The 14,565-nt window shown below is 39.7% G+C and overlaps 1 protein-coding gene across 1 annotated transcript in view; it reads right to left on the bottom strand.

The window, feature by feature from the left end:
• The window catches only part of HMGCLL1 (3-hydroxy-3-methylglutaryl-CoA lyase like 1), an 83,593-nt gene extending 69,417 nt beyond the window's left edge, over window positions 1-14,176 (bottom strand). The window contains exon 1 of the mRNA XM_075707676.1: window positions 13,905-14,176. Within this exon, the coding sequence (XP_075563791.1) occupies window positions 13,905-14,021 (117 nt within the window). The 5' untranslated portion in view covers window positions 14,022-14,176. The remainder of the gene's footprint in view (window positions 1-13,904) is intronic.
• Window positions 14,177-14,565: the final 389 nt, after the last annotated feature.

Genomic DNA, 14,565 nt, shown 5'->3' with positions numbered 1-14,565 from the left:
GATCTAGCAACAATATTATCCTGTATTTCTTTATGACCTTCTCAGTTTCTTCATAAACTAGATTTCCTTCTTGATCTCTCCATTATTTGAAGAGAACACAAAATGTAACAGTATTTCCTCCAAGACTGAAGAGCCACACTGAACTACTACACCTGGCACGTGTTTTTCCCAGTAGCAGTACATAAACCCATGAATTACTACCCTGTATTCTTTAGCTTCAGTTCTGATTAAGTCCTTGCTTCGTAACTTTTCATATATTGCCTTCAACACTCAAAACTGTGCAAAGCACAGATACAGTGAAATGATAGAACACAACTTAGCCAGTGGTTATATCTCAGGTATGTGATGGCTATGCTGGATATAAAATGAATAAAAGCTGTATTTCCCACCTTACATAATGGTAAAAAGCAAAATCTATTAAGCCCACCTATTCAAAATATAAACATTCATGAAGAAACATACATAATTTCATTATTACATAAAATACAATTACTAGTATTATTTCAAATATTAGAAATAAATATTTAGGGGAAATACAGGCATATAAATATCAACGTTCTAGATTTATTATTAATTTACATATTTTATTGTTTTTGAATCTTATTGTTCTTCAAATATTTTGGTATCTCAATTTAAACAAAGCCAGTGAAAGTGTACCGGAAAATATGTATAAAAATTACCATGACATAAAGATATTTACAGACCTGTAGAAGCCTTTCCTTTTAGTAAGCAAAGGTAGGAAATGTGGACACTTGAATTGCATAAAGTTACTAATTTTCAATTGTGATCATCAAAATCATGACAGTTCATGCTACATTCTAACTATACTGTCAAGGACAACAACTTATTACAGGTCAGTAGAGAGTCATGCAAACGTTTCTGGTAGTCATGGCTTAAAATTTGCCAAATGCGAACTCCAGTGGACCAGAAAATTCCACAGGCAAATGCAGGCTACTGAAACTGCTGTTCTGACAGCTCTTCAGAAAGGAAATTTCAGGAACTGGGGACTGAATGTCTAACAGAAGGAGCAGCTAGTTCTAAAAGCGACTGCAAACCACATCCAGTTCTCTGCCATGATGTCGGATGCTCTGAAAAAAAGTAGTAGCACTACAGGACAAATACTCAGAAGGATAAAATCAAGCCCGAAGACTGTTCGCTATCTTTGAAAACAAAGAAATCCCTTTAATATTCATGTCTGTATTTTATGTAAAATCATTCATAACCTGACAGAACAAAAAAATAGACCAAATCTGTCAAACAGCAGTCTCCTGGATGATTCTGAACTTTCTGAATTATCAGTGACAACTTGACTTGCCATCTTCTAAAAAACAGTTGTTGCTATTTTCAACAAATGTAGAGCATGTGGAGTGGCAGAGGTTTGAATACAAGTGTCAATTACAGCTAACAGTTCATGCAACCTAAAAGCAGACAGATGTGCTGTAGACAGATAATTTTGGATAACTTGCAAAAAAATGATGAAGGGAATGTATTACTAGAGTCAGGAGGTAGCAGAGGCAAAGACAACCACAGTTAGATTTGTGTTACAATGGAATCATTAATAAATGGTACTAGAGGCCTCTGTTGTTAGTAAGAGGCCAATACAGCCAGTCACTTTAGCAAAAATTAAAAATGTATTTTCAGGACATGGTGTATACATTACCTTTTTCTATTTCCCTAAATGCTTCCCTTGGCTAACAAGCAGCATTTCTCCATTAACCAAGCTGATTTGCAGCCAACTCACTTTCATCCATATCCCTATCTTGGTCAAAGCCTGGAAAAGCAATTATACTCTGCCATCTGGGCTGGATGAAAAGGATACAGAGAACTGAGATCAACAGCATACTGATGACACTGGAGCCAAAACCTCCCACACTTTCCTTTACTATTATTTATGGTAACAGTATTATGGTGTGTATGGCGCTTTACAGGCAAGACTGAAGACAGAATTCTAGAAGGCAGAAAGAGTGGTGTTTTTCCACACACACTGAAAAAGCAGAGGCATGATCATCCTTACAAGACCAACATGTGAAAGTAATTTGCCCTTTATAATGCTTTGGGATATCAATGGGGGGGAATGAATACATTGACAAGCCAGCCCATCCACCCTATCAGATAAGTCTCTTTAAATACCTCATTGTCAATAAAAATGAGTTATGCATAGATCTTTAAGAACGCAAGTAAAAAGTTGGAACTAAATCAACTATTCTCAATTATTATTGTCATCAAAATCACCTTCTGTGTCCAAAGGCAGTGCCTAAAAGATCAAGGAAATCTTTAATTCAAGTACAGCTGGCCCACCACTATGTTTTCCATAGCTCTCTTCCCAAAAGACACTGATAAAAATGACAGTAGTTTAATGGTTATTTATTTAGCCACTGTTGGCAACTCATCCTTCAGGAGAACTTAAAATTTATAAAGCTCTTTAGAAAAATAACATCTGCATAGTGTTACCATAATAATTTCCCAATAGTAGGAAGGAAATTATGGTATCTTGAATGCTACACCATTCTTGATGTTATAACAATGTTCCATTTTCACAGTCGAATCAGTCAAATGTGAGCATATTAAAGAATATAATTTTCTGCCCATTTAACTGATAAGTAAAGCTATTGAAAATTTTCCTTATGTGAAATTTAGAAAAAAGGCAGATATAATGCCTTATTTTTAAAATAAACATTTAATAAATGTTATCAGTTTTTATAAGCTTATTAAAAAGTACTCTTATTAAAATGATATGTCACAGTTTCTGCTGTACTGGTTAAATTTCCAATTTATTACATTAAATAGTAATGTAATAAGATTTTTAACATGTTCTAATCATGCAAACCTGAAAACAGTGGAGTGGAACGAGCAGAAGAAAACTGGACTGTTACTGGAGAAACTATGACAAAGACGAAACCAAAATGGGATCATATCAGTTCAGACTATTTGAGAAGATTAAGGGTTGTCATGGCAAAATGAATCATGAGATTTCCTAATTTTTTATTGCTTCCACTTCTAGACTTCGCACATTTAGGAAGATTTTTTTTCAGCCTCCATATTCTGGATAATAAATTGTACAACAGATGAGAAAGAAATGTGCGTTGTTGTAAAACTGGTAATAAGACCAGTGGGTCAGTGATAACTAAGCACAAAATAACTAAAAAATATCTAATAGTATTACCATTAGCTGTACTTCCATTTTACTGTGACACATAATCTTGACCAAAGGATTGTTCTGAACTCTGATGATAGATAATAATACTTAGGGACTAAATGGCAATCCAGCCATAGCACTCACTAAGCTCAAAATGTCCTGAAATGTTCTTAATGGCAGGATTCAACTGGACTTTAAGACATCTGAACTTAGCTATCTACACATTTATGTGTACGGATGCGCAAGGTATCCCAGTGCAATCAATGTATATATTCATATGTAATGTCTTAAGGTTCCCTAAACACAGCACGCAGGACACAGGACCTATGCCTTTTTTGGCAGCTGGAGGTAAAGTAGGATATTATAGGGCATCTTAAACGGCATCAGCAATGAAGCGTGGCTGGCTGAATCAAGCCACTTCTCAGCACTGTCATCAATGGCCAAAAGCATATGAAACAACTCAGCCGAGTAGTAAGGGCACAAGTCAGACGGCTAATTACAGGCACCTAGTGCATTTAAGGTGCATCCAACTTGACTTCCAGCTATTGTGCTAGAGGGCACAGGTCTCCCATAAATCCTGTTTGCGATCTGCCAACCCTACAAGCCATCTCAGCTACCTTAGGGCATCTCACATGGCACCAGACAACTGTGCTTAGGCAATTGAATCAAGTCCTAAATATCAAAAACCAGCAGGGACACAAGAGAAAATCCTCAATCACCAGCTGATTCCTTTCTATACAGCCAACAGCCAGCTGGCTTAGTAGCTTAACTTTCTGTCTTCTTCATACCATTCAGGCAAAAGTGAGACACGGCAGGGCCAACGAACTTGCCTATCGTCTCTCTTCTCTTTCCCCAATAAATTCTTCATGTAAGCTGTTTTGCTTTATATGAAGCCAACATACAGTTCAATTCAAGTTATGTTTCCAGGTTTTTAAAAATTCAGCTGTGATCAGCTGTGGATTCTGTTAAATCTTTTTCCTAATCCCAGTATTCCACATGATTTCCCTTCATCACTTACCTTGTTCCCCCATTTCTCACATACTAACACCTCTATTTAATCTCATCTTAACTACTTGCATTAAAAGTAAACCCTAAAGCCACATACAGTTCCTTTCCAGATGCTGCTGTTGAATTATTTCCCTGTGGGTTTCACCTAACATTCCACCAATGTCCTCTGGCGCTTCAGTCCACACATCTCATGCATTCAAAGCCTTTAAACTTTTTTTTCCAAGAAACTCATAAACTAACACCTTTATTCCCATACAAAACAGCTAACATCTGTGGACAAAAAAACAGCCAAACAAAGAAGAAATGTCTACCCAGCACAGTTTTTTACCAATGCACTTTTTAGCAGTTTGCGTGTGTAATAAATCTGGTTTTTTGTCACAAGAGCTGTTGAGAATCACTCTCATAAGTGTATTTAATCGAAATAAAAAATTCAAATGTAATATTAACAATTGGAGTAACTTTCATTCATTTACACCAAACCATAAAATAAATCTCCATTTAATAAGGGAATTATCTAAAAATATCAGCTACAACAACATTCTGACAGTAAGTATAATTTCCTTCTTATCACTTGCAGCATCTTTTTCATCTTTTGCAACATCAGAATTTTGTCCCAAACTATGATCAAAATCTTCGCCAACAATTATTATGTCTAACCCAGTAAAAGTCTGAAAAATCATGAGCTGATTACTTCCAACTCTAATACCTTAAGATTGAAAAGCAACCCTTAAAACTTCCCTGAAAGTATTTTCCTGATATGTAAATCATGCATTTATCAGTTTTCTGATTCCTCTGGAGTGAGAGATTGATTAAAAGACCAGATAGTCAGAAAACTGAAGTCAGTATCTGATTCATAACCACATATTTAATAAACTCTTTATTATTCATTACAACTTGTGTCACTATGAACATATTACAAAATAGAAAAAACTTTTATCTCCACTACACTACTTAGTTTTAAAGTGTGTGCACCATTTTGACATTTCTGCCCCAAAAGGGCTATACAAGTGTACATTAATACAGCAGTAATAAAATATTTCCCTTTTGCTGAAAAGCAAAAATGCTGAATTAGCTTTACTGGTATTTAGCACAGTATGAAAGCCTGATTTTGATCATGGAGCTACAGGCCTCATATTACATGCTCTTATCTCAGAAATTCCAGATCAGCCAATAAAGCAACTTTTCTCAGAGTTTCAATATCCTGATGATTTTTTCTGTGTGTCAAAAGATGGATGGATTAGATAGCCAGAGAGAACCTTTTCCTATAAATTTGTGCCCGATAGCTTTTTATTCCCATTCTTAAAATTAATATTCTTCTGTTCCAGGATTTTCTGAGGTTCAGTTAATTGATGAGCCTTACTGAGTGCACGGTACTTCATTACACTGTATGTCAAGATCCACATATGCATTATGATGTGCATTGGCACACACTGTAAGTTGGTACACATTCCCCAGCAAGTTCACAATACCACACACCATCTTTAATACACATTTCTCTTTCATACTTCATCTATCTTTTTAAATATACATTTGGGGGAAAAGAAGAATGCTAAAGAAAATATTTCACCTTTGGTAAATGAGTAAGAGAGCTAAACAATAGAAGAGAATTCAACACAGCCTGAAGTACTAAATAACTACTTTTTGGAAGTTCCCCACAGTTTCTTTAAACACTACTCCTTCCACATTTGACACATCAAAGGATCTCAATAACCTTCAATTCCAAAAATTTCAGAGAATCATCACCTTGGTTAAGCACCTCAAATATTTATGTTGTGAAAGAGCAGAGGGTGACAAGAACTCATTTCAGCTTTATCTCTGGACTGTACCTAGACTGCACCAGCTTCTCATTGAGTGATACTCACACAGAAACTGAAATTCAAACACATGCTTTCATAAACAAGTGAATCTTCCAACCCAGATGCTGCAAGAATTGGAGCTACCTTTTTCCTCTGAAACACCAAGAAAAGGTCCTATCATTAAAACTGAGAGAAAGTGAGTAACTTCATTCTAGGTACCCAGCATTCCACCTTTAAGCCAAGTCTAAGTGAAAAAAACCTAACTTGTGATCCAAGCCACTATAGAGACAACTGTTACTACTATTTATTAGTCACCTCATACAGTTCAAAGATACAAAATTTCATTAGTTAGGAGCAATAAGTATTTTTCTTTATGAAAACTTGTATGTCTGACCAACTGGTAAGTCTTACAGTAGTCTTATAAGGCACTTGTGAGATTTCCTTACCCAACTAGAAACTAGAAGATCCACAAATTGTAAATAAAATCCTTATTAAAACCTGAGACAAAGATAATATTCCCATTTATTTCAGTAGGAATTAAATTTGGATCTAGTTGATCTTAGGCAAGTCACTTATCTTCACTCTCAGCCAAGGCAATGACAGGATGAATTAAGAAGAATGATCTCAAGATGTATGAATTTTAAAATGATGATTTGACACATGGGGTGTCTGAAATTAATCTTTTTCCTTGAGCTGGCAAGAGAGGAAATGAACATCACTGTGCCCATATGTAGGCTTTGAAGGAGGTGAAGGTGGGACAAGTCAAAAACGGGATCTCACCAAAAACCAGATGTTGGCTCTGAGTAGAAATTTCCTGTGCATTTTTTTAATTCCCAAATTTGCAGAGCAAGATCTGTAAAATCCTTTACAACATTTCCAGCTGTATTATAAAGTTCTAAACCCGCATAATAATCCCAACATAGCATAAACCTGTATCAGCTAAAAAGCTGCTGTTATCTTTCCACTATTTACAATCCAATGGCACAAAAGAACTAGAAGTCAGTGACTCCATTTAGGTCAAACTTACACTTTATTATCAGCCTCTTAACTTCTAACATCCTGTTTGGCACCTTCAGCAAACCAACTACTTAGCCTTTTCGGACTTCCTCTCTTTGACATCTTATCCACCAATGTTCCTGAGCTCTTATTCTGCAGCATAAAGAATACCTGGCTGAGTCTACTGAGTGCATCTTCTAAAGGGGAAACTCCTCTTGACTTCAAAGAAAATTTTGAAAAGAGCTTAGCATTGAACTCTCTCTACTCCAGTTAAATTCAGTGGGAGTATGTTTTTGTGTTATATTTACTACCTTCAGTGTCACCATGTATCAAATGTCATTTATCATCTCCAAAGTCATAAAAAAAAGATACAGCATGCTGATACAAATGTAACAATTTATAATTTAATTCTAAATTATAGTTATAGTAATCCTTTCTACTATATTCTTCTATTTATTTTTTTAATAACTTTGTATGCTTTACATCTTACAAACATTAAGAAAATAAATGTTGCTTGGGAATCTGCAACAAAACAAAAAAAGTCTCATTCTTGTGACGTATTTGTCAAGAAAAAGAGCCATCTACTGAGTGCTGCATTGACAAGGCCTCTACACGTAGAGGAATATGAAGGGCTGGAAATCAAGAATTTCAAAGTCTCTCAGTGATCAGTAACTTAGTCTTAAATTACATGAAAGACAGCGCAAAATCTAAATACTTTGGAAGTTCAGGATGAAAACACAGAATGAGGTAAGAATGGTGGGTAAAGGAGAGAGAAAAAAAAGAAGGATACAAGATCTTTGCCCCATGCAATTAATATCCTTTCTCTATACTCATTTCATTAAGTATCTTTAAATAATGTCATCCTTTTAAAAAGTCAAGAAATGAGAACTCTGCAATATAAAGTTCAGGACATCTAGCTTCTTTTTTCTCTATTAAAAATACACTTTATGTGCAATATTCAGCAGATCAAAAAAAATCCTGAATGTAAATTATGATGTATTTCTTGCATATTGTAATTGTCATAATAAATTAATACATTTGCAATATTGTTGACAGCAAATTTTTTATAGTACATCTTAAACTAAATAAATTAAGTAAAGAATGAAAATAGCCTAAACAGTTATTTAAGGAGAGCCTGCAAATGTGAATTTGTTCCTGGAATATATAATTACATGGAGATAAAAAGAACATGAAATACAGTATGTCTCAAGTCAGTTGCTCTGAGGTGTAGCTAAAAGATTCAAATAAAACAGACAGGCCTTCTCCTCCCAGGTAGCATAATACCATATGCCTCATTTTTTACACTGTTTGAATCAAGAATCAACCATCAAATACAAGAAGTAGTTAAGATAAATATACATAACTGTCATATGGACTGTGGTTTTCATTGTTATTCCTGAGTTACTTTAAAAATAAATTTGAGAGGTTTCTAGTATATGTTTAAAACATGATAGCATATTGCAAAATCTAAACTAGCAAATTAAAACTGCAAAGTAAGACACTTGTGTCCATCTCTTGATCCAAGAGTGTCATGCAGTGAGGAGATGAGGGAATCTTAGGCTGTGTGTTTTAGGTCTGGATATTTAGGCATGTAACATATAAATCATTGCAACCTAGGCACTGCAACAGAAGTTAGCTGTCTAAATTAGAGGACCCAAGCTCTTGTTCATTATTATACATATTTAGCAAGTAGAATTTGTGTTCCTCTCCAGTTATAACACTGACAATAATGTACACTGTGCTTTCCAATGATAATATACTGAACAACTGTTAATAATTCTGGGTATTCCATCCCATATGACAGCCTAAATCTGTGACAGAAATCCTACAAGATAACATAGCACACATTAGCATTATTTAGACAGATTTACACCTCCTAGAATCACAACCACATCCAGCAGACCAAGAGACTAGAATTTTATTTTGCATTGCTTGTGGTAGATGTAGGCAGCCCTCACCAAACCATATAACTCCTAATACACTCCTCATGTACTGTACCTCTTAGTACAGGCAGCTAGTGGTACATTAGAACACAAGGGTCTAACAGAAAGATGCTTATTACTTAGCTATGTTTAGCCACTACCCTCTTGTAGAGTAGAGCAGGATGCACTAATTTAAAGTGGCAGAACATGAATATTCACACTGAAGGTAACACTCTGACCTTAACTAACTCTGTTTTTTCCAAAGTATTGTAAACCATGCAATGTAATTAAAAACTGGATTTGGAATTGTCTTTATTTCACATCATTTAAATACCTAGTCCTCTGTTCCTTATTATAGAAACTTTAAAAACTCTTAAGAATCCAATCATTTTCACTATTATGGAAACCACATCATATAATCCTTTTTCTAAACCTAAATCATATAGGTTATTCGCCTTCATTACTTTGATTAGAAAGCAATTAAAGAATGTCACCACTTGATACTTTCCTTCTAAATTTCTTACTCTGTATTTAATATATAAACAGATTATAAGCATTTGTTTGTGTGTGGTAACATACTCCTTTATTTTAAGCAGCTCTTCCCTCTTTTTCCCTCCTTACCTGCCCATCCTCCAGGTCTTAACACTAGATATCAAACAAACCAAAGTCATTTTACATTTCATCTCCATCTTCCTGACCATTCCAGTGGTACAAGATCTAACTTGTCTCAGCTGGAATTCAATTTCTTGAACATGACTAACCCAAACTGAACAAGCCTCAGGTACAGTCTTTTGCAATGGCACTAACATTTCCCTGTTTGACTGGAAATACTTGATCTGATATATCTGAGGACTTAATTTGATTTTTTTAACAGCTGTACTATATTGGCAGCTCATAGTCCTCCTATGATTTGTGAGTATTCCAAGGTTGTTCTTCAGTTGCTTCTAACTGATAATGTCACAGTTTCTAGTTTGGGTTATTAGTCTCAAAGTACATAATCATTCTGTAACCTTGAATTTCATCCCAGTCTTTTACACTACTTCTTTAGCCATCCAGCTCTTTCCTGCTGTGTCCTTAGCATATTCCTAATGCATTAAAATTCCATTTTAACCTACATGAAAACATAATATAAAGTGTATAGGATGAGACCAATGTCAGTTTCTCTCAGACCATCTCTCCTTCCAGCCAGAAGGTTTCTGCTAAGCCAGCGGACAACCATCAGCAGCGGATGAACAGCCAGCCTTCCTCCCTCCTGTTCAGCCAGAGCTTTTTACAAAACAGAACACAAAGTACGTTACAAAATCCAGTGTGCTATGAGTCACCGTCAGTAGCAATCTCAATCACTGCAGAAACCTCCCTAATACTGCAATATCTACTGCCACCTCCTTTCTAGGTAGATCCTAGCACTTTTTACAGTTCTGATATAAATCTATGTCTTTAACAAATTCTCATGTAGCTACTGCTCCTGCTTAGTGAAATTAATCAGACCTTTATTATTAAATTAATCACAGCTATTAATAAAAACAGTATACAATGGGGTAATGCTAAGAGAATGAAGCAGAGCTAGAATCCCTTGTATGAAACATAAGACAGTATTTCTGAAGCAAACAAGATTAAGAAATTAAGAAAACGGAATAAGATGAAGATACTGCAAGAGGAATGTGGTGTCCCACTGACAAGTCAGATGTTCAATAATTTTTTCACGTAATACAGACTAATCTAAATAAGAGTGAAATAGATATTAGTAACTTCTACTAACAAATGGTAGAAAATTCCATTTACTTTCTCTCTAGCCATTAGCCCAATTACCTTTTGCTTTTCACCTCTCCTTTTCAATAACTCTGCTCCTCGAGCAAACCTGTGTTTTAAAGTCAAACACAGTTGTAAAAATTGTACAAAATCGTTGGCTAAATGAAACAGGAAAATTAAGGGAAAACAAAGATTAAGACATCCCACTACACACTGCAGGACCTATTATTTCGCCTCCGATACAGCACAAAGTGGTTAAACCTGGACTTTACAAATTAGTCAGTACAGTATATAACCAAATGTTTATATATTTGGGATTTTTTAGACAAAATTGAATTATTTTAATTTTACAAGAGCCCTGGTAGTAACACTCTAGTAACACCTACATTTTACTTTGTGTTTAAAGAAAACTCCTGAAAAACTCCTGAAAAGATTTCAGCAAGAAAATCAACTCCTTATTTTCATCAGCCATGAAAGCACTAAATTATTTCTGGGAAACTGTTCCTGCATGTTAAACCCCTTCCCCTGTTTTATTCCTTGGTGTACCCACATAAATGTGATTACAGTGGTGCCCCCGTAAGTGTCTTGCATGCACTGGTCAAAACAAAAAACCCCACTTTTTACAGTCATCACTTGAGCTAGTATGGTTTCTAGATCACATAAAGAGGAACACGTTTCTTGAACAGGATTGGTACAGAATGCACTCAAGCATAAGGAAAGCCTTTATGGGTTGTTTAAGCATTCACGAAAGAAAAATGGAAATTTGAACAGATTCATGTAAAGTAAAGAAAATTATTAAAATCATCTAATAAAAATCACAGCGAGGCAATGCAGAAGCAAATGTTAAAACATAACAGTGACCAACTCCAGACTTAATTAATGTCAATGGGCTCAGCAGACTGTGCAGCTTACAATCACATCAACATGCACAGGGAGGATAAGCAGCAAATTCTCATGTTTGCTGTTTACTGAGGAAGACATCTTTCTGCATCCTTGGAGGAAGAAAAATGGTGATGAAAATGAAAGAAGAGCACTGCAAAAATGAAGCAAAAGTTACAGGCATCCATTACAGTACAGAAACCTTTTTTTTTTTTTTTTGATCTACGATTTTCTGGGAAGATATCATTTCTTGTCTTTGACTTCAAACCCTCGCTGTTGCAAAAGCCCTTTCACATGCTTTGTCTGATACTGGGCAGAGACTGATGCAATCAAGTGGCATATCAAGGTATTTTGAAGGCATTTTAAAACAAAATGTTCACATTTTTTGAAAGAAAATGATGCAACAAAAAGTAGCAAGGGCACATGAAGAGGATTATAGTGCTTTGCTTCATGCCTAATACATAAAAGTCCTTTCATTCTATTTCTTTGTACAATAAGAAAACATTTTTCCACTTTTACAGAAACAGCTGAAGGAATTATGTTTTATTTTTCCCCCAAATTCAATGCTGGATAGACACTATTGTCACAGAGAATTGTGATAGCTGGAAGCTGTACGGGGCTTACCTGTACAAAGCTCTGTGCTCACAACAGTATTGCTTTGGCTATTCCATATATGTAGCTTTTGAGATATCAAGCCCAGATCATCTGAAGCAAAATTGCAATGCTGCCAGCTTTCATGGCACCCAGAACATTGTATTGTTCATGATCTCCCCATCTCTGAAGTTACATTGCTACCTAATACTTAAATTTCACTTCCAGATGGTGGAGAAAAATGGAAGATGTACCCCTGGTATATTTGAAAGGTGTAGAAAACAGAATAAAGATGCAAAGAACACGAAGTGCATTTTTTTTAAGACATGATTTTGAAACCAATTTTGTTCTAGGCTTGGCTCATGTTTTTTACTGTTTGAAGAACTGAATGATTACTGGAGTTAGACTTGGAATGAATGACAGTTCAGACACAACATGCCCCAACAATAAGTGCATTATAGTAAAGGCAATGTCATGCTCAGAATTATTTCCTTCTTTGAGTACTTCATATTGACATCTTCCTCCAACGTCCCTCCAGAATTATGCAGCCTCTCCCTAAAAGCCACTGATAGCTTTCCCTTGCACTTCTTTCCTTCCAAAGCCATAGAATCATACAATCGTTTAGGCTGGAAAATACCTTTAAGATCATCCAGTCCAATCATTAACCTACACTACCAAGTCTACTCTAAGCAAATCAAGGGTAGACTAGACTAAACCATGTCCCAAAGTGCCACATCTACCCGTTTTTTGAACACTTCCAGGGATGGGGACTCCACCACCTCTCTGGGCAGCCTGTTCCCATTCTTGACTACCCTTTCCATAAAGAAATTTTTCCTAATTTCCAACCTAAACCTCCCCTGGCGCAGCTTAAGCCCATTTCCTCTCGTCCTATCGCTAACTACATGGGAGAAGAGACCAACACCCACCTCACTACAACCTCCTTTCAGGGAGTTGTAGAGAGCGATAAGGTCTCCCCTCAGCCTCCTCTTCTCCAGGCTAAGCAACCCCAGTTCCCTCAGCCGCTCCTCAGGACAGTTGTGGCCTATGGTCTTCATTTGGCCGCCTGCCCACCTGCCTCCTCATCTAAGCTCCCCTCCCACTCCCCGCTCCCTCCAGCCACTCTCCCCAGCTGCTCACAGCAGACAGACAGGAGGCTGAGCAACCACCTTCGCTCGTCCCTCCATGACAATCCCCCAGGCCAAAAGGAGGGTTCAGCTGCTCCAGAGGAGTTGACGGCTCCGCCTCCCCGCCCTTACGGCTGCAGTGCCTCTCCACCCGACAGCAGATGGGCCCACCACGCTCCTCTGAGAAATACAAACTCCGGGGAGCAAGGGCGATACTGTGGCCTCGCCAAAGTATGTGTCACCCTACAATTTTATGACTTTTCACACAGTGGATTATAACAGGTGGGGGGGAACCACAGATGAGCGGATCTCTGTCACACTGCCTCACCCCCGCCCACAGCGCCGCTCGAGACGCCCACCTGCGTGTGCACTACCGCTCAGGTGGCTTTAAGCCACCCCTGTTCTGACACACCGCCCAGGCAAGGCCCAGCGGCGTGCGGGGATGAGACAGGGCCCCGCGCCTCCGCGCCCGCCCTCGCCACTCGGCGGGGCGGGGGGCGAGGGCCGAGGGCCGGGCGCAGGCAGCAGGGACGCAGGGGACGTGCCTGAGGGGCGAGGGGAGGGGGCGAGGGGCGGCGGCGAGGGGGCGAGGGGCGGCGGCGGAGGCCCCCGCGCCCGGCGGGCCCCGGCCTCCCCCTGGCGGCGGCCGCGCCTCGCAGGGCCGGCACCATCCCATCCCTTCACCCCCTCCTCCCGGCGATACCTGCCCGGGGTGCGGAGCCGCGGCCGGCGGCGCGGCCGGCTCCCCGATCCACAGCTGCTCCTTGAGGAGGTGCTGGTAGCTGAGGCAGTGCTTCAGCGCCGACGGCACCGTGCCCATGGCGCGGCGGCGGGCCGGGCGCACGGCAGCCAGCCGCAAGGTCGCCGCAGCCTCTCGGCCAGCGGGAGCCCCGCGCCCGCCGCAGCCGCTGCCTGCGGCCCGGCCCCGAGCAGCGCCTGTGATTGGCGGAGCGCGGGAGCCCGCCGCGCCGGCATCCCCGCCGCGCCCCCTCCCGCGGCTGCTGCGGCAGCCGCCGCCTCGGCCCCGCCGACCCGCCTCGGCCCGCCGACCCCCTCGGCCCCGCCGACCCGCCTCGGCCCGCCGACTTCCCTCGGGCCCACCGACCCCCTCAGCCCCACCTCGGCCCCGCCGACCTCGGCCCAGCCGGGGACGGCTGCGGGGCTGCCACCTCCCCTCACCTGCCCCTCCTCACCGGAGGGCGGCCGGCAGAGGAGTCCCGGCCGTGGCTGCCCGCCTTTGGGGCCAGCGCCGCAGGGCAGGGGAGAAACCTCTGAGGAGACTGGGGGCCCCGGCGGGCCCAGAGCTCGGGGTGGGGGGCAGGAGCACGGGGAGAGCCCGCCGTCCTGCCCCGCATCCCTCCTGG

Source organism: Pelecanus crispus, chromosome 3 (genome assembly GCF_030463565.1).
Source record: "Pelecanus crispus isolate bPelCri1 chromosome 3, bPelCri1.pri, whole genome shotgun sequence".
NCBI classification, from domain to species: Eukaryota; Metazoa; Chordata; class Aves; order Pelecaniformes; family Pelecanidae; genus Pelecanus; species Pelecanus crispus.
This window is presented reverse-complemented; position numbering and strand designations above follow the sequence as displayed.